A 21264-nucleotide genomic window follows, 5' to 3' on the forward strand; every position below is an offset into this window, starting at 1 on the left:
TCAGTAAATGCAAACCAAAACCTTATTCACTCTAGCTATCTCTTTACATTGTTGCTCATGCACATTTGGGAAGTTAGGCACTAGAGATCCCAGACTCTTTCACCATTAACAGGGGAGGCAATAGCCTAATGGTATTATTGCTAGGCTATTAATCCAGAAACTTAGTTAATGTTCTGGGAATCTGGGTTCAATTTGAATTCAATAAAAAGAACCTGGAATTAAGAGCCTAATGATGACCATAAGTCGATTGTCAGGAAAACCTAGTTCATTAGTGCCCTTTAGGGAGGGAAATCTGTCATCCTTACCTGGTCTGGTCTACATGTGATTCCAAACTCACAATAATGTGGTTGACTCTTTACTGTTCTTTCAAATGGAAGAACAAACCACTCAGTTCAAGGACATTGAGGAATGGGCAACAAATGCTGTCCTTGCCAGTGACTTCCACATCCCATGAAAGAATAAAGAAATGAAACTTCAAAATGTTTAAAGTTATCCGTCAGTCAGGACTGCAGGGTATTATCCATAGCCCTGACACCCATACATTTCTTATTAAGATCTTCAAACGTATTCCCCACTGCCTATGTTCATATGTCTAGCTTATTTCTGCCTTGATAACCACAAAATACTGTGGATGCTGGAAATTTGAAACAAGCACAGAGAATGTTGGAGAAACATCAGTTTTGAAGAAGAGTCATATAAGACTTGGAGTCATCAAGATGTACAGCCTGGTTACAGATCCTTCGAACTAACTCGTCCATGCCAACCAGATATCCCAAATTAATCTAGTCCCATTTGCCAGCATTTGGCCCACATTCCTCTAAACCCTTCCTATTCATAAGCCCATCAGATGCCTTTTAAATTTTGTAATTGTACCAGCCTCCACCATTTCCTCTGGCAGCTCGTTCCAAACATGCACCATCCTCTGCGTGAAAAGGTTGCCCCTTAGGTCCCTTTTAAATCTTTCCCTTCTCATCTTAAACTTACTCCCTCTAGTTTTGGACTGCCCCTACCCTGGGGAGAAGACCTTGACTATTCATGCCATCCTTGACCCTCATGATTTTATAAACCTCTACAAGGTCACCCCTCAGCCTCCGATGTTCCAGGAAAAATAGCTCCAGCCTATTCAGGCTCTCCCTAAAGCACAAACCCTCCAACCCTAGCAGCATCCTTGTAAATCTTTTCTGAACCCTTTCAAATTTAACAACAGCTTTCTTATAGCAGGGAGACCAGAATTGAACGCAGTATTCCAAAAGTGGCCTCACCAATGTCCTATACAGCCACAACATGAGATCTCAAGTCCTATACTCAGTGCACTGACCAATAAAGGCAAGTGTACCTACACCACCCTGTCTGCCTGCAACTCCACTTTCAAGAAACTATGAACCTGCATCTCAATATCTCTTTATTTGGCAACATTCCCCAGGACCTTTATCATTATTGAAATGTTAATTCTGTTTCTCTCTCCACAGATGCTGCCAGACCTGCTGAGTTACTCCAGCATTTTCTGTTTTTGTTTCTTATTTAGTCTTGCCCTGTAGCAAAATATTTGGGGAGTGGTGGGGGTTCTGCAGGGACATGGGAGTTAGTGGTGGTTGGTGAGTCTAAATTAGAATGGGGATTAAATGATGCCTTCCATCATTATTCCACCCATCTCCCCCAATCCCCTCCTCCCTTATCTTCCTTAACTAGGTCCTGGGATAACCTGCTTATTGCATGGTAAATGGTTTGCAATGATTAATAAACTTCTGAGCTAACAGGATAGTAACATTAAGCCTTTACTGCTTCAGTGAAATGCATGGTGATTGACTTGAACTAATTGCAAATATAAAGTGTGTGCTCAATTGATGAGTGAGCTTATTTATAATATTACACAGACAAGCTAAATTCAACAGAAAGCAAGCTCTCTAATGCATGAGAAGTGTCAATGTGGATGTATTAGAGGATGATTTTCTATGTTTGACACTAAAACATATTGTGGGATAAAGGCTAAAGTGAGACAGGTTCTGTATCTAGGGCTGCCAATCCCCAGGATCAAAAGGGGTCTTTAGGTTTGAGCCAGCTGCAAATATAAATTCATGGAGAAGAACCATCAGAAAATTAAAATAAATCACAGTTTCAAAAATATTTTTTGGAAGACTTTTTTGTCATAAAAGTATTTGAGATGAGCTCCTACTTTCTATACTTTTATGTACTATTCTGTCCAATATTCTCCTAATCTCCATCCTAAATAGCCTACCCTATATCTTTAGACTGTGAAGCCTGGTTCTGTACTCCCTGGTCATTGGGAACATTCTTCCTGTGTTTACCCTGTCTCATCCTACGAGAATTTTATAGATTTCTATGCGATCCTCCCTCGTTTTTCTCAACTCCAGTATATATTATCCTGATTAAGGGGACTTTATTATTGCTGGACCGTTAATCTAGAGACCCAGGTAATGTTCTGGGGACCTGGGTTCAAATCACACCACGGCAGATGGTGGAATTAAGAGTTTAATGATGACCAGGAATCCATTGCTGATTGCCAGACACACCCATCTGGTTCACTAATGCCCTTTAGAGAAGGAAACTGGCGTCCTTGTAAGTCAGTGCTACATGTGACTCCAGATCCACAGCAATGCAGTTGATGCTTAACTACCCTCTAGGATAGGCAGTAAATGCTGGCCTAGCTAGCGACGCCTCTAATAAACCGAACCAGCCTCTCTTGGTAAGTTGGCCTTGTGTCTCAGGAATCAATATGATAAACCTTCTGGGGTGGGGGGTGATGAAGACATAGATGGTTATTTGACTGAAAGAAATAAACGTATATGAGATAACACTACTAGCTAAAACTCTAATCCCCTATAAATTCTCCTTCAACGGTAAAGTTGCCATTGTCCTACCAGACCCAAGGGCTACTCTCTGTTTAGAGAGAAATGACTGATTGTGATTTAACCTGAGAGTCACTGGGCTTCAGGTAAGGGGAGAGGTTGAGAAGGAGGGTCCTTCATTATGACTTTAGTTGGTGTAGGAATTGAACCTATGCTGCTAGTACCATTCTGCATCACAAACCAATCGTCTAGGCAATGACCCCAAACTCCTCCTTACACTTTAAGTGGAGATATGAATAAATAAGAAAAATATATTGTTGATGGAAGTAGAAAAGTACTGGAACGCTTGGGTCCATTTTCCCTGATCACTGGGAATATCCTTCATGCATTTACACTATCTAGTCATATTAGAATTTTATAGGTTTCTATGAGATACCCCTCCCCCCATTCATCTAAGCTCTAATGGATATAGTCCGAACTGATCCAATCTCTCTTCACATGTCAGTCCTGTTGTCCCAGGAAAGATGACAAACGAGGAGAATAGATACAGGGATATGGGAAAAGAGCAGGAGAGCAGGTCAGACACTATGAATACTGCAGCAGGTAACTCACCTCCTGACTCCCCAAAGCCTGTCCACCATCTACAAGGCACAAGTCAGGAGTGTGATGGAATACTCCCCACTTGCCTGGATGAGTGCAGCTCCATCAACACTCAAGAAGCTTGACACCATCCAGGACAAAGCAGCCCGCTTGATTGGCACCACATCCACAAACATCCACTCCCTCCACCACCGATGCTCAGTAGCAGCAGTGTGTACTGTCTACAAGATGCATTGCAGAAATTCACCAAAGATCCTTAGACAGCACCTTCCAAATGCATGACCACTTCCATCTAGAAGGGCAAGGGCAGCAGATACATGGGAACACCACCACCTCCGAGTTCTCCTCCTAGCCACTCACCATCCTGACTTGGAAATATATCGCCGTTCCTTCACTGTCGCTGGGTCAAAATCCTGGATTTCCCTCCCTAATGACATTGTGGGTCAACCCACAGCAGGGGGACTGCAGTGGTTCAAGAAGGCAGCTCACCACCACCTTCTCAAGGGGCACATAGGGACGAGCAATAAATGCTGGCCAGCCAGCGACACTCACATCCCAAATTTAAATATTAAAAAAATGATATTGAGGTCGACTTGAGTGGCTTCCTTCTGTGTTCTACTGTTCTAAGCTTCAATAATAATCCGAGTCAGGGAGGCATGGTCAGGAGAGTTACAAACCATCATGCTCATGTTTGTAAATAAAGTCATCAGTGATCTAACATGGAGACTCAAAATTTTTTTGTTCATTTCTTTTGGCTTGTTTCTCTAGGTGTTAATGCCAGCTTCCTTCACCATATCTGAAGGTCAAAGGATTGCTACATAGGGAAAGAGCTGATCACGAGTTTATGAGATGTAAGTGGACCTCAGAGAAGAAGGATATGAATGGATGGAACGACCAGAAGGTGCTTCTTATGGCTGCCTGTCTTACTTGCCAACTCCGTTTTCAAATTCTCAATGGGATGGACATTGTACAGAAACATCAATGGATTTAATTCCTTATTTACAGCCTACTGATTAATGCTTGATTCCAATCTGTGCTATTTTAGTAACTCGAGCTTTAATAACTTTATTTGAAGGAAATTAAGGTGAAGTAATGGTGTACAAAGGAAGTCAGAATTTTTGGAAGCAGAATGCGGTTTGTAAAAGCTGTTTAACTCTTGAATGGCAGGTTTGAAACAGGAGCTGCAGCATTGTCATGCCGCTACAAATCTTCTCAAGGAAGCCATGTGTCAAATTAAAAAGCTGTTTATTTTGCTGTCATGAAATGGAGGGAGAGCCAACCAGGCTCTTGCCACATTGTTTGGGCTGTTTGTTATAGTTCACTCAAAATCACTGTAAGATTTGAGTCTAGATAGGCTCTGGGACTATCCTTTGCCTTAAGAAATCATGTTCTATTCCTGAAAGCTAGTTGGCGAAGGATAGTACTGGAGCCAATCTTAACACAGCCTTTTCTTTTTCTTTAATGCAGTCTTAAATTTGTTCACAGATTGAAACATTTTGAGTAGACTCCTCCTAAAGCAACCCTATTATCATGGAAGTGGTCATGCATTTGGAAGGGTCTTTTCATGCAATTTTGAAGCCAATTAAAATAAACTCAATCAAATTAACAGGTGAAGTGTATTTTTATGTGTGCTCCAATGAAACCACAATCAATGTTCAATGACTATATTTGACCATTTGCATATAATTAATAACAACTGATATTCAAGTCATACTGGTAGTGGCCCGAGCCCTGGAGCAGGAGGCCCAGCTTCAAGTCCCACCTGCTTTAGAGGTCTGTACATCATCTCTGAACAAGCCCTCTCCTCTTGTGGCACAGTGGTAGTGCACCTACCCCTGGACCAAGAAGCCCAGGTTCAAGTCCGACCTGCTGCAAAGGTGGGTGGTTAATACCTCTGAACAGATTTATTAGGAAAATCAATTAAATAAAAATAAAATTACAAGTAACAAGCCATGGATTTTGTGGCACTGTGGAAGTGTCCCTACCTCTGAGCCAGTAGACCATCCTGCTCCAGAGGTGTGAGACAACATCTCTGAATAGGTTGATTAGAAAATAGCTACGAGTAACAATCTGTGGATCTGTCCCAAAAGTGAGGAGGTGCAGAGCTGAGACTAGACACTAGCCCACTCGAATGGACAGAGAGACAGGCCCGGCTGCCAAGTTAAGCTAGTAATATTGAAGAGCTGAGAGCAGTTTAATCATTTCCTTCACAATCGCTGGGTCAAAGTGCTGGAATTCCCTTCCTAAGGGCATTGTGGGTCAACCTACAACATGTGGACTGTGGAGGTTCAAGAAAGCCACCACCGTCTCAAGGTGCACCTAAGGACAGGCAACGAATGTCAGCTCAGCCAGCAATGCCCTTGTCCCATAGGTGAATAAAAAAAACATTGACTTTTTTTCCTTTATTTGTTCACAGAATGGGGGCATTGCTAGATAGCATTTATTGCCCATCCCTAATTACTCAGAGGGCAGTTAAGAGTCAGCCACATTGCTGTGGGATCTGGAGTCACATGTAGGTCAGACCAGGTAAGGATGGCAGTTTCCTTCCCTAAAGGACATTAGTGAACCAGATGGATTTTTCCTGACAATCGACAATGGATTCATGATGATCATTAAATTCTTAATTCCAGATATTTTTATTGAATTCAAATTCCACCATCTGCTGTGGCAGGATTTGATCCTGGGTCCCAGAATGTTCTCTGGGTTTCTGGATTAACAGTCCAGCAATAACACCACTAGGCCATCACCTCCCTGTTGGAATGATGGCACAGAAGGAGACCATTAGATCATTCTGTCTGTTCTAGCTGAAGAAGAGCCCAATCCCAATATCCAATAAGGGCTTGTCCATTTAAGACAAAGAAGAGGAGATTTATTTTTCTCACAGAGACTTGTGAGTCTATGGAGCTCTCATTCTCAAAAGGTGGTGGAAGTAGAGTCTTTGATCATGAGATGGTGGCATTGGGGTAATGTTGCTGCTCTACACATCCCATTCGGGCCTGCATGTGACTCCAGGCCTGAGGCAAAGTGGTTGATCCTTAATTACCCTCTGGGCAATGAAGGATGGGCAATAAATGCTGGCTCAGCCAGTGATACTAATGTCCCATGACCGATTTTTTAAAGCAAAGTTAAGGCAGAGGTAAATCAATTCTTGATAAGTAAGTGGAGGTATGAAATTTTACTGGCTATAGGCAGCAATGTGGAATCGAGGCCCCACGCAGATCTTATTGAATGACAGAACAGACTCAATTGGCCGAGTGGCCCACTCCTGCTCCTATTTCATGTGTATGCATCTGTTCATTGGAATGCAAGGTCATCAACCCAGAAAGCTAACAAAACAGAAAGAGCTGGACAAACTCAACAGATCTGGCAACATCTGTGGAGAGAAATCTGTGTTTCGAGTCCAGTGACCCTTCTTCAGAACTGATAGTAGAGTCATACAGCATGGAAACAGACCCTCCTGTCCAACCAGTCCACACTGACCACATTCCCTAAACTAAACTAACCCCACTTCCCCTTCATTTAGCTCATATCCCTCCAAACCTTTCCTATTCATGAACTTATCCAAATATCTTTTAAACGTTGTAACTGTACCTGCATCCATCACTTCCTCTGGCAGTTCATTCCACACATGAACCACTCCCTGTGTAACAAAAGTTGCCCCTCATGTCCTCTTTAAATCTTTCTCCTCTCACCTTAAAAATATGCTCCCTAGTTTTGAACTGCCTCATCCCAGGGAAAAGACCCCTATTATTCACATTATCTATGCCCCTCATGATTTTATAAACCTCGATAAGGTCATCCCTCAACCTCCTAAGTTCCAGTGAAAAAGGTCCCAGGTTTCCCGGTTTATTTTTAAACCTCAAGCCCTTCATTCCTGGCAACATCGTGGTGAATCTTTTCTGAGCCCTCTCCAGTTTAATAATATTCTTCCTATAGCAGGGTGACCAAAACTGCACACAGTACTCCAGAAGAGGCCTCACCCACATCCCTTACAACCTCAACATGACGTCCTCAGGAAAAGCTGTGTGTGTACGTCGAAGACAAGGGGTGGGAGGGGGAGTGAGAGGACAGGCAGAGATGGAGCTCAGAGAAAGAGAACGATAGGGAGACAAAGGAATGGATGATAGTATGCTCACAAGAAAGAAGAGTTGATAATGGGGACCATGACGAGGTGAAAATGGGTTGGTTGTGCAGAAAACAGTCTGTGCCATGACAAGAACATGGAAGAAGGTGTTTGGGCCCTAAAGTTATTGAACTCGGTATTGAGTACTGAAGGCTGCAGGCTCCCCAAGCAGAAAGTGAGATGCTGTTCTTCCAACCTGCGCTGGGCTTCGCTGGAGCACTGCAAGAGGCCCGAGACAGGAATGTTAGCCAGGGAACATGGTGGTATGTGAGATAGCAGACAACTGGTCCCTTGGGGTAGTTCTTGAGGACAGTAAGTAAGAGTTCCATAAAGCGGTCATCTGGGTCTATGTTTCGTCTCTTCAATGTAGAGGAGACCATGTTGTGGACATTTCTGAGTCTTCCTGCAGAAAATGGCATCATCAGAACAGATAGAGACAGAGGAGCTGGGAGAATGGGGTAGAGTCTTTACAGGAAGCAGGGTGCGAGGATGTATAATCAAGATGACTGTGGAAATCAATGGGTTTGAACTGGATACCAGCTCTTGACCTGTCCCCAGAAGTGGAAACAGAGATGTCGACGAAGGGAAGGGAGGAGTCAGAGATGGACCAGGTGAAGGTAAGAGCAGGGTGGAAATTGGAAGCAAAATTGATTAATTTTTCCAATTCCGAATGAGAGAAGGAGGCAGAACTGATGATGTCATTGATGTATCGGAGAAAGACTTCTGGGTAAGGGCCGGAATAGGACTGGAACAAGGAATGTTCCATGTACCCCATGAACAGACAGGCATAACTGGGGCCCATGTGGGTACCCATGGCCACCCCTCTTACCTGAAGAAAATGAGAGGAGTTAGAAGAGAAGTTGTTGAGGGTGAGGACAAGCTCAGCCAAGTGGAGGAGGATAGTGGTGGGTGAAGATAGTTCAGGTCTTTGCTCTAGGAAGAAGCGGAGAGCCCTGAGACATTCCTGGTGATGGATGGACGTGTAAAGGGATTGCACGTCCATGGTAAAGAGGAAGAAGCTGGAGCTTGCAAACTGGAAATTCTGAAACTGGTGTTACGTGTCAGAAGAATCGCAAATGTAAATTGGAAGGGATTGGACAAGAAGAGAAAGAATTGGGTCGAGATAGGAAGAGAAAAGCCAACAGTTTATTGAGCTTGTGAAGAGGATGCCAAATAGTTGAATGTGGAATGCAACAGGAAATGTTAACTATCTTAGTTGATTGAATAAGCTGTAACCTGCCAAATCAACTCTCATGGGGCTGAGTGTTTCAAAGAAGACACAACAGGAATCGACTGTCTCTATAGCCCTTTTCTCAGGGCTAATGGTCCAATGTATGCACATAATCTTTTTACTTTCAAAAGACAGAGCCCTGTGCATAAAGAATTGTGATGCACACGAATGTACCACACTGTGTTCCCAACTAATAATCTGAAATCGGTTTCCAGTGTAATTTTTAGCATCGTCAGGATTATTTGGTAATTGTTGAATGAGGGTAATGTTAGGCACTACTTTCTGAATTTTGCAAAGAGGGGCTAGCTTAGTGTTAGAGACAAAAAAAACTGCAGATGCTGGAATCCAAGGTAGAAAAACAGGAGGCTGGAAGAACACAGCAAGCCAGGCAGCATCTGGAAGAAAGGATCAGTCAAAGATTTGGATATCACCCTTCTTTAGGCCTGGATCAGTTGTTCATTTTAAATCTGAGATTGACAATTTTTTGCTAACTGACGTATTGAGGGATATAGTCCAACGATAGGTATGTAGAGTTGGGTCACAGATCAGCCACGATTTAATCGAATGGTGGAGCAGGCTCAAGGGGCTGAATGGCCCATTCCTGTTGCTGTGTTGCTCCCTATCACCGTAATCTTCCGTTCTTTTGTTCCCCAAAGGCTAGATTGCACAGCCCCAGCAAACTCTGAGAAAAGAATTTTACTGAAATCCTGCTTGGCTTTATCATTTGTTTTATCTGTAGAGTTACGTAGAACTGAAACATAGAAACTCATGCCTCAGAAATGAAACAGACTGATTACCTGTTTATTGCCTAGACAAAGTAGACAAAGTGTTTGAGATTTTCATTCCATGTAAGTAGCCTAAACAAAGTTTCCAAACCACAATTTAACACTAAGCTCTGATACGTTCCGGCAATTTCAAGAAATGAAATCCATTTTCAAATTAATTAAGATATTTTAAAATGCACTTTGGGAATACAAGAAGCAGAGGCTGTATAAGGCTCTCGTCAGACCACACTTGGAATATTGTGAGCAGTTCTGGGCCCCATATCTAAGAATAGAATATGTTTACCTTGGAGGAGTCCAGAGGAGGTTCACAGTTGGGATTTAGAAGGATGAAGGGGAATCTGGTTTAAACATACAGAATACTGAGATAGAGTGGACGTGGAGATGATGTTTCCACTAGTAGGAGAGACTAGGAACTGAGGACGCAGCCTCAGGTTGAAGGGATGACCCTTTAGAACTGAGATGAGGGGAAATTTCTTCAGTCAGAGGGTAGTGAATCTGTGGAAGTCATTGCCACAGAAAGTGTGGTGGCCAAGTCATTGAGTAACTTTAAGACAAAAATAAATAGGTTTTTGATTGGTAAGGGGATCAAGAGTTACAAAGCGAAGGCAGGAAAATGGGGTTGAGAAACATATCAGCCATGATCGAACGGTGGAGCAGACTTGATGGGCTAAATGGCCTAATTCTGCTTCTACATTTTGTGGTCTTATGGAATGGCAGAGCAGGCTAAAAGGACAGATCAGGCTACTCCTGCCTGTGTTTTTTATGTTTCTATAAGGTTAATGCGACAATGTTATGAATGTATCATTCTGAGGCTTTGAGTTCTCGGGGCTTCAGTTCAGATCTTGCCTTGGCAGCTGGAGGTGTTTAAGCTGTTAACAAATATGGAATTGAAAGCCAGTGACTATGAAGCTAGTGCCATTTGCTGTAAAAAACCATCTGGTTCACTGGTGTCTTTTAGGGACCAGTTTGTCCAGGTATACTGGTCTTGCTTAGAGCTGGCTCCTGACTCACAGCAATGTTGTTGATTCTGAGCTACCCTCTGAATTGGATGAGGAATTCACTCAGTTCTGGGGCAGTTAGGGTTGGGAAGCAAATGCTGGCCTTGCCAATAATGCCTGTATTCCAAGTGGCATGGTGGCTCAGTGTTTAACACTGCCTCAGTAGTTAGCTTCAGCATCTTGTATGCCAGCCCTCTTGAAATGATCATCAAACTCGGTACCCTGTTCCTGGTTAGCACAACGCCAGGGACCCGTGTTCGATTCCAGCCTTGGGTGACTGTGTGTGTGGAGTTTGCACATTCTGCCCGTGTCTGCATAGGTTTCCTCTGGGCACTCCGGTTTCCTAACACAGGTTAGGGTGGATTGGCCATGCTAAATTGCCCATAGTGTCCAGGGATGTGTAGGCTACATGAGTTAGCCATGAGAAATGCAAGGTTTAGGGTGGGATGCACTTCAGAGAGTCAGAGCAGATTTGATGGGGTGAATGGCCTCTACCTGCACTTTAGGGAATCTATGACTGTATTTTGAAATGCAGCAGCCAATTTGGTCATAGCAACAGATTTGTGGACATTGTTGGATGGACTAGTGACCATGACACACACCCGTGTTCTTTGTAGTAGTGCCACGGTCGTATTGAAAGGGAGAGCAGGCTCAAAGGGCTGAATGGCCTGCTCCTGCTGCATGTGTCCTTATTTCAGGTTTACTTGAGAAGGGAGACAAGGTCTTGTTGTAGCACCTCCAAGAGTGCACTCAACTACGATGGGAGAAAGAGGCACACCAGGAATCCTTCATCATCTCTTTGCATCTGTAGTCAGGCTCCTGAACAGACAGCAGCTGATTCAGCATTTGCCTTTGGGAGACTGATTCAGAGGCCGGTGATTCATATGAGCTGGAGATGTATGGCACACAGCCTGTGGAACAGATGTGCTATGCAGAATCAAGGTGGTGGATTTTACAAGTTCAGCAGTGTTGCAAACTCCCCGTGTTTTTTGGCAGCCAGTTTTGTAAAATATTAATCTGTTTCACTTGACGCTGACCTCACTTAACTTTTTCTCCCTTTGACTGGCCACAGAAAGAGGCCATTTGTCCCCAACTGGTCTATGTCAGTGATTAGACATTGCCAAGCCTTCAGCCTTTCGTCACTTAAACTTATCAGTAGAACTTTCTCATCTATACTTCCTCATATACATCTCTGCTATTTGCCTCAACTTGAGTAGTTTTTTGTTTATTCATTCATGGGATTAGGGTCTCACTGTCTGGGCCAGCATTTATTGCCCATCCCTAATTACCCAGAGGGCAGTTAAGTATCAACCACATTGCTGTGGGTCTGGAGTCACATGTAGCCCAGACCAGGTAAGGATGGCAGTTTCCTTCCCTAAAGGACATTAGTGAACCAGATGGGTTTTTCCAACAATTGTTAGTGGTTTCGTGGTCATCACTAGACTCTTAATTCCAGATTTTTATTGAATTCAAATTCCACAATCTGCTGTGGCGGGATTCAAATCAGGTGCCCAGAACATCACCTGGGTCTCTGGATTAACAGTCCAGCGCTAATACCACCACACCATCGCTTCCCCTAAAGTGATAGTGATAATGTCACTGGACTAATTTTAGAAACTCATGCCTTGGAGACGTGGATATAAACATAAATCCCACACTGACAGCTGCTAGAATTTAAATTTGCTTTTTGAGTCATTCACCGATGTGGGCAACATTGGCAATGCCAGCACTTATTTCCCATCCTTAATTGCCCCAGAGAGCAGTTAGGCATCAACCAAATTGCTGTGGGTCTGGAGTCACATGTAGGCTAGACCAGGTTTCAATTCATAAAATCTAAAATTGAAAGTCAGCCTCAATAATGGTGACTGTTGACTGTTAGAAGAACCCATCTGGTTCACAAATGTCCTTTAGGAAAGGAAACTACCATGTTACCCATGTGACTCCAGACCCACAGCAATGTGGCTGACTCTTAACTTGCCCTCTTGAATGGCAGATGTGCTGGTGTTGGACTGGGTTGGACAAAGTCCAAAATCACATGACACCAGGTTATGGTCCAACAGGTTTATTTGAGCTCACTAGCTTCGGACCACTGATCCTCCTACAGCTGAGGAAGGAGCAGCGGTCCGAAAGCTTGTGTGATTTCAAATTTCTGGCCTGATTTCTGAAGAAGGGTCCCGACCTGAAATATCAGCTTTCCCGCTCCTCTGATGCTGCCTGACCTGCTGTGTTCCTCCAGCTCCACGCTGTGTTATCTCTGACTCCAACATCGGCAGTTCTTACTATCGCTACATATAGGTCCAACCTGTTCAACCTTTCTCATAAGACAACCCCTTTCATATGAGGCTAATGAAACTTCTCCAACTGCTTCCAATGCAACTATGTCCTTCTTATTAAGGAGAGTAAATTGGTAGAATGATGAGAGGGACGTGAGAAAACCTTTTTTTTTGTTATCCATTGGGTGCATTTACAAAGTTCTTGGATGTCAACCTGAGGAAGATAAGGATAGATCTAACTGTCAACAATGGTTACACACTCTCTTGCACCATCTGTGGGAGAAGCCATCAGTCACAGGAGGGGCTGACAAAGCCACCAATGGGTTTGCAACAGAGGAGTACAACATTCTTAAAATCTTCATCCTCGGAGAAATACTGAGAGAGAGAGACAGATAGAAAGAATTGGATACACACCTGGAGAGCTGTGACAGGCAGGAAGGTGAGATTACACTTGATTAGTATTTTGTAACCCAACACAAACACAAAGGGCTGAATGGTCTCCTTGTGTGTCATTAATTCTCTCTGGCTTTCTTGGATCCTGAACCAAGGTCAGTGGTGTTGGGGAGTGAGGAGGTCAGTGTTCTGATATAGAAATTAGTCGAGTTCAAAATGGGAAAACAATAAGGGACACACTTGCAGATAGTGTGAACATGAGGAATGTAGATGTCGTTTAATCTCATAATAAGGCCTCATAATAAATACCAAGGTGGAGGGAATAACAATGAAAGCATCTTCCATCTATCATCAAAGTCTTGCAAAGCTCAAGTCTCGAACCATGATACAAAAACTCATCCACAACGGTAGCGATACTTCAGAATCACAATATCATCAGGGACAAATTAACTAGTTTAATTCGTGCCAGTGCCATATGGCCCAGGACCTTCTATCACCCCCAACGTGTTAGCTCAGTTGGCAGGAAGGCTGGTTTGTGATTCACTCAAATTTTGTTCATTCAAGGGATTTGGGCATCTCTGGCCAGGCCAGCATTTCATTACCTGTCTCTAATTGCCTGGAGGGCAGTAAAGAGTCAACCATTTTGCTGCAGTCATGGAATCAAATCTAGAAGGTGCACTGCAGTAAGGCTCCTCCTACAGCATTTTTCAAACCCACAACCTCTACCATCTTGAAGGACAAGGGCAGCAGATACATGAGAATACCACCAGTGGCAAGTTCTGCTCCAAGCAACTCACCATCCTGACTTGTAAATATATTACCATTCCTTCACTGCCATCGGATCATAATCCCAGCCGATTCCCTGAAGAATTTTTTTTAATGCAATGTAGGTCAGACCAGATAAAGATGGCAGATTTCTATCCCCAAATCATATTAATGAACTGAATGATACTTTAGTAACAAGTGATGTTGGCTACAACAGACTTCAGTGCTGAGACTAGTTTTACATTCTAGATTAACGAATTGAATTTAAATACCAGCAGGGACCATGATGGGATTTGAACCCATATCCCCATATTATTTAAATGGACAATCGCATATTTGAAAGTTGGATAGGGCTCACCTTCAGCTGGCACAGACGAAAAAATCCAGTGGTCTGCTTCCGTGCCATTATTCCAAGTTCCAAGTTTTTTAAATGACTCATGGGACGTGGGTGTCACTGGCTGGACCCAGCATTTAATAACCGTGCCTAGTTGCCCCCTTGAGAAGGTGGTGGTGAGCTGCCTTCTTGAACCTCTGCAGTCCATGTGCTGTAGGTAGACCCACAATGCTATTAGGGAGGGAATTCCAGGATTTTGAGCCAGTGACGCTGAAGGAACAGCCATATATTTCCAAGTCAGGATAGTGAGTAGCTTGGAGGGAAAGTTGTAGGGATTGGTTTTCCCATGTATCTGCTGCCCTTGTCCTTCTAGATGGAAGTGGTTGTGGGTTTGGAAGGTGCTGCCTGAGGATCTTTGGTGAATTTCTGCAGTGCATCTTGTACATGGTGTTATAAAGACTATCTGACAGGATGACACATATGTGATGCTAGCAGTAAAGCTTTTAACATTAGTCTAGATTGTTGCAGGAAGACTGCAGCAAATACTGGGATAACTTGGAATGGGACCCTGGGATCAGGAAACATTGCTGTGCAAGTTCCAAGAATGAGGTGGTCATGGGTTCAAGGTGGATTGGGATCATATTTCAGAGATTTGTGAGCACAGTTAGGAGGAATCTTAGTGTCAGGATAACAGTTACTATTTGTCAAGGAGGTCCAATGTGAATGGAGCTTTGGGGAAGATTAAGGGAAGTAGAGACTGACCATATTAGGGCTTCCACAATTTGGCACCTGAAAAGGAATCAAGACTCCATGGGTCTTGTGGGCTGGCAGGACAATGGCCGCCAATTTATTTATTTATTCATTCACTCATGGGATGGGATTTTCACTGGCTGGGCCCAGCATTTATTGCCCGTCCCTAGTTGCCCCCTTGAGAAGGTGGTGACGAGCTGCCTTCTTGAATCTCTGCAGTCTATGTGTTGGAGGTAGACCCACAATGCAATGAGGGAGGGAATTTCAGGATTTTGACCCAGTGACACTGAAGGAATAGCCATATATTCCCAAGTCAGGATGGTGAGTAGCTTGGAGGGAAAGTTGCAGGGGGTGGCGTTCCCATGAATCTATTGCTCTTGTCCTTCTACATGGAAGTGGGGGTGGGTTTGAAAGGTGCTGCCTGAGGATCTTTGGTGAATTTCTAACTTGTAGTTAGTATACACTGCTGCTGCTGAGCGTTGGTGATGGAGGGAGTGGGATGTTTGTGGATGTGGCGCTAATCAAGTGGACTGCTTTGTCCTGGATAGTGTCAAGCTTCTTGAGTGTTGTTGGGGCTGTACTCAACCAGGCAAGTGGGGAGTATTCCATCACACTCCTGACTTGTGCCTTGTTGATGGTGGACAGGCTTTGGGGAGTCAGGAGGTGAGTTACTTACTGCAGTATTCCTAGCCTCTGACTTGCTCTTGTAGCTACAGTGTTTGTCAATGATAGCCTCCAATATCCAAAAACAGAAGTTGCTGGAAAAGCTCAGCAGGTCTGGCAGAATCTATGAAGAAAAATTCAGTGTTAACATTTCCGGTCCAGTGACTCTTCCTCAGACCTGAAACATTAACTCTGACTTCTCTTCATAGATGCTGCCAGATCTGCTGAACTTCTTCAGCAACATCTGTTTTTGTTTCTGATTTACACCGTCTGCAGTTCATTTGGTTTTTATATAGCCTCCAATTGTTGATAGTGGGGTTTTAAAATTATGAAGGGAATAGATAAGATAGAAGTAGAGAGGATGTTTCCACTGGCAGGTGAAGCTAGGACAAGAGGCCATAGCCTCAAGATTAGAGGGAGCAGATTTAGGACTGAATTGAGAAGGAATTTCTTCACCCAGGGGGTTGTTAATCTATGGAATTCCTTGCCCAGTGGAGTAGTTGACGCTACTTCAGTAAATGTTTTTAAAGAAAAGGTAGATTTTTTTTGAACAATAAAGGAATTAAAGGTTACGGTGAGAACGCGGGTAAGTGGATCTGAGTCCACGAAAAGATCAGCCATGTTCTTATTGAATGGCGGAGCAGGCTCGAAGGGCCAGACGGCCTACTTCTGCTCCTAGTTCTTATGTTCTTATGTTGTTCTTAAGTGATGGTAACCATTGATTGTGAGGGGCAAGGTTACATTGTCTCTGATTGGAACTGGTCATTGCCTGGTCATTGTGTGAAGTGCATGTCACTTGCCACTTGACAGCCCAAGCCTTGGTATTGCCTGGTCCTTCATACGTTTAGACATGGATTACTTCAGTGTCTGAGGAGTCGCGAATGGTGCTGAAGCTTTGTTACTCACTTCTTCTGAAACTTTAGATGCCAATGCAATAAAGTGCTGTTATGCACCAACCTCATCCCTTCTCTCCCCTCCATGACTGCCACCACACATCAGTAAGGCTCTCACTCCAATTACCAGCTCTGCCATCAGCCAGGGAGGGCTATGTGGCCTCATTTGTTAATGGGAAGTGGCAGGAAGGCCATTGCAATCTCCTCCAGCTCCAGTTTCAGCTTCCTAATTGCTCTCCTTGTTCTCAACCTTGTCAGATCTCAACTCTTTTTTTATATTCCACTTCATTCAGTAACCTTTGGTGATGGTCTTTGCATCCTCACTGTCCACTGGAGTAGTGCCAGATGATTGGAGGGTGGCAAATGTCATTCCTTTGTTCAAGAAAGGTAATAAGGATAATCCTGGAAATTACAGACCAGTCAGTCTTACTTCTGTGGTGGGCAAATGATCAGAGAGGATTCTGAGAGACAGTATTTATGATTATTTGGAAAAGCACAGTTTGATTAGAAATAGTCAGCATGGCTTTGTGAGGGTCAGGTCATGCCTCACAAGTATTATTAAATTCTTTGAGGATGTGATGAAAACAGAGCAGTGGATGTGGTATAAATGGATTTTAACAAGGCATTTGATAAGGTTCCCCATGGTAGGCTCATTCAGAAAGTAAGAAGGCATGGGATTCAGGGAAATTTGGCTGTCTGGATACAGAATTGGCTGTCCAATAGAATACAGAGGGTGGTCGTAGATGGAAAGTTTTCAGCCTGGAGCTCGGTGACCAGTGGTGTTCCGCAGGGATCTGTTCTGGGGCCTCTGCTGTTTGTGATCTTTATAAATGACTTGGATGAGGAAGTGGAAGGGTAGGTTAGTAAGTTTGCCAATGACATGAAGGTTGGTGGAGCTGTGGACAGTGTGGAGGGCTGTTGTAGGTTGCAATGGGGCATTGACAGGATGCAGAGCTGGGCAAAGAAGTGGCAGATGGAATTCAACCAAGAAAAGTGTGAAGTGATTCATTTTGGAAGGTCGAATTTGAATGCAGAATACAAGGTTAATGGCAGGATTCTTGGCAGTGTGGAGGAACAGAGGGATCTTGGGGTCCAAGTTCATAAAATCCCTCAAAGTTGCTACTCAGGTTGAGAGGGTTGTAAAGAAGGCGTATGGTGTGTTGGCTTGGCAGGGGAATTAAGTTTAAGAGCTGTGAGGTTATGCTGCAGCTCTATAAAACTCTGGTTAGACCACACTTGGGATATTGTGTTCAGTCCTGGTCACCTCATTACAGGAAAGATGAGATAGCTTTAGAGAGGGTGCAGAGGAGATTTACAAGGATGCTGCCTGGACTGGAGGGCAGGTCTTATGAGGAAAGGTTGAGGGAGCTAGGGCTTTTCTCATTGGAGCAAAGAAGGATGAGAGGTGACTTGACTGAGCTGTACAAGATGATGAGAGGCATAGATAGAGTGGATAGCCAGAGACATTTTTTCCCAGGGCAGAAATGACTAATACAAGAGGACATAATTTTAAGGTGATTGGAGGAAGGTACAGGGGAGATGACAGAGGTAGGTTCTTTACACAGAGAGTGATGGGCGTGTGGAATGAGCTGCCGCCAATGGTAGTGGAGTTAGATACATCAGGGACATTTAAGCAACTTTTGGATAGGCACATGGATGATAGTATAATGTAGGGTATGCAGGTTAGACTGATCTTAGTAGGATAATAGGTTGGCACAACATCGTGGGCCGAAGGGCCTGTACTGTGCTGTACTGTTCTATGTTCAATGTTTTTTTGTTTTAATCCATTACCCTGATCTTTATGATAATCAATGGCTCTGTATTCCTTGATTTTAAGCCTTTCCCTGGTCTCACCTCCTCACTCACTGCTCCTGCCCCTCTCTCCACCCCCAATAACCTCCTCTACATAGTAAAACTTAGAGATATCCACAATCCATCGATTCTGGCCTCCAGCATTTCCTTGACTTACATCACTTCACCATTGGTGGCCATGCTTTCAGCTGCCTCAATCCCAAACTCCAGAATTCCCTCCTTTGAACTCTCCATCCCTTGCCCTCCCTATCTCCCCCACTTTAAGATGTTCCTTAAAGCAAGGCAAATTGGACAAGAATTTGGCCACCCCTTGTGATACTTACACATTCATCTCGATTTCAAAATTGGTCTGGATACCTTTCTACTGTGTTAATAGGACAGTATAAATGTAAATAGCTGTAGTAGTTGAGAGGTCTGAAGCAGTAGCCAAAGTCTATAATCAGTTTGCAGTTAAAGGCTGCCCAATTGCCAAGTTGCAGATAACTTTGGAAACTCTGATAAGGAAGATAAATTGAAAACAGAGGCACAGCCAGAGACAATGCCCATTATTTGGTTGTAATTCTGATATAGTTAATCAGACAAAAAGTGCAAAGTAAGGATGCCTCTAATGACCATTAAAATAAGCAGAGGTTATCCAGTCGGATCACCCGGGTTAATATTAAATTTATTCCGAACTGATCCCAACACTGAACAGCCAAAGGTCAAACAGACTTCATTCTGCTACTCGGGAGATCTGTCTCTCATTTCTCTCTCTCTCTCTCTCTCTGTCATTCTCTCTTCACCTCTCGTACTCAGTCTTGTGTGGAAGTGAGAATTGTGTGGCGAACAAACAATGTCAGGGTCCCGCTGAGGTGTCAGGAGGTGGACCGATGATTAGCCCGGACACATGGAAGACTGTCGAAGCCCAGAACAAGGCCCAAAGAGGGAGGCTGAGATCGCGAGATACCCCTTTCACCGGCGACCTCCCTGGATCCTCAGCATTTTGTTTGCAGTGCAGGTAGGGCAGTGTCCCCATGTGCACACCCCTGACTCCTGTCACTCCACCATTCAGTGTTAAGTCCAGGGGCTAAACTTTGTAAACTTCCCCCGAAACCTTGTTGTTGCTTTGCACCTCTCATCCACTTTTTTCTGTCCACCCAAGGTGTCGCTTCCTGGACCAGCACTTATTGCCCCATTTATAACTGCCCTTCAAGAGGTGGTGAAGAACGGGCCTTCTTGAACAGTTGCAGCCCTTCGTGTGTAGGGACAATCACAGAGCTGTTAGGGAGGACATTCCAATATTTTGATCCAGCGGGGTGAAGGAACAGCTACATATTTCCCAGTCAGGATGGACCGCAACTATAAGGGGGATTTGAAGGGTGGGTGGTGGATTTCCCAGTGGTCTGCTGCCCTTGGTCTCTTAGATGGGGGAGGCTGTGGGTTTGGAAGGCGTCTAAGGAGCCTTGTGAATTTCGGCTGTTCATCTTGTAGATGTAACACCCTGCAGCTACTGAATGTCAGGGGTGGATGCTTTGACCGCTGAAGTTAGAAGGTGGGGTGCAAATGTAGGATCTTTCTTAAAATGCTCATTTTGAGCTGCATGTTTGGTCACCTGCCCTAATATGTTATTACACAATTTGGTGCCTGACCATGATTAGTAATGCTACTGTATTGTGTCTTGGGAATTTTTTTCTGCTTCATAGGTGCTATGCAAACATAAGTCATTGCTGTTGACTGTAAGGCTATGATTTCTTCTTTCATTGTCTTTACGGTGTATGTATTGCTCTGAATTTTTGTTTACTTACCAGGCTTGTAATAATTCACTCTGCGATTACTGAATGACATTTGACTTAATGCTTGGGTAGAGTTGCACACATGACATTCCTGGGATCCCTCCTGTGCAGCTGAAAGGATTTTATGAGTGTTTAGGAGAAATTAGCTTCATTATCTTCAAGGTCAGCACTCCTTAGTGCTGGAGCTTAGCTTGCGGGATCTTACTGTGCACCAAATAACGGTCAAGTTTCCCACATTCATAAAAGTGAGTGCCCTTTTAAATTACCTCATTGGCTATGGAACATATGGATCAGGAACTGGATAAGGCCATTCAGCCCCTCAAACATACTCTACCATTCAATAGGATCATGGCAGATCTGATTATAAGCTCAAAGTCATTTATGAGATGTGGGCATTATTAATTCAGCCAGCGTTAGTTGCCCTAGAGAAGGTGGTGGTGTGTTGCCTTTCTGAACTTTTGGATTCCATAGGGTGCAGGAATACCATCCTGTCCGGTTCTGTTAGGGAAGAAATTCCAGGATTTTGACCAGATGGAAGGACGATACGTTTCCAAGTCAGGATGGTGAGTGGCTTGGAGGGGAATTTGCAGGGGTTGGTGTTCCCATGTATCTGCTGCCCTTGTCCTTCTTGATGGCAGTGGTGGTGGATTTGGAAGGTGCTGTCTAAGGAGCCCTAGTGAGTTTCTGCAGTGTACCTTGTAGGTGGTACCAATATTCTGTCTAATTTTCTTTCGGACAGTGCAGGTTTCTGATTTCCGTGTATGGCAGTGGCTTCTGGAACTGGAAGTCAATGCTGTGACAAGCATGCCAACACTGATTGCCACCCAAGCATCCTTGCAGCAGCTGCATGTGCAGTTTTGATTGAGTTTGAATGGTACACACTGCTGCTACTGAGCATTTGTGATGGAGCTGAAGATGTTTGGGCCTAGGACACTACCCTGAGGAACTCCTGCAGAGATGTCCTGGAGCTGAGATGATGAGTCTTTATGTTAGGTCTGACTGCAAATTGTAGAGAGTTTTTCTCTCTTATTCCCAAGACACATTCACACAGGCCCTCTCTCACAC

At 43.9% G+C, this 21264-nt stretch overlaps 1 protein-coding gene across 1 annotated transcript in view; it reads left to right on the plus strand.

Annotated features, from left to right (window-relative positions):
• The first annotated feature begins 19156 nt into the window (after positions 1–19156).
• slc23a3 (solute carrier family 23 member 3) overlaps positions 19157–21264 on the plus strand; it is an 80469-nt gene continuing 78361 nt past the window's right edge. Inside the window, exon 1 of the mRNA XM_048599081.1 lies at positions 19157–19424. Coding sequence (XP_048455038.1) covers positions 19314–19424 — 111 coding nt within the window. The 5' untranslated portion in view covers positions 19157–19313. The remainder of the gene's footprint in view (positions 19425–21264) is intronic.

This window comes from Rhincodon typus, chromosome 7 (genome assembly GCF_021869965.1).
Source record: "Rhincodon typus isolate 14 chromosome 7, sRhiTyp1.1, whole genome shotgun sequence".
NCBI classification, from domain to species: domain Eukaryota; kingdom Metazoa; phylum Chordata; class Chondrichthyes; order Orectolobiformes; family Rhincodontidae; genus Rhincodon; species Rhincodon typus.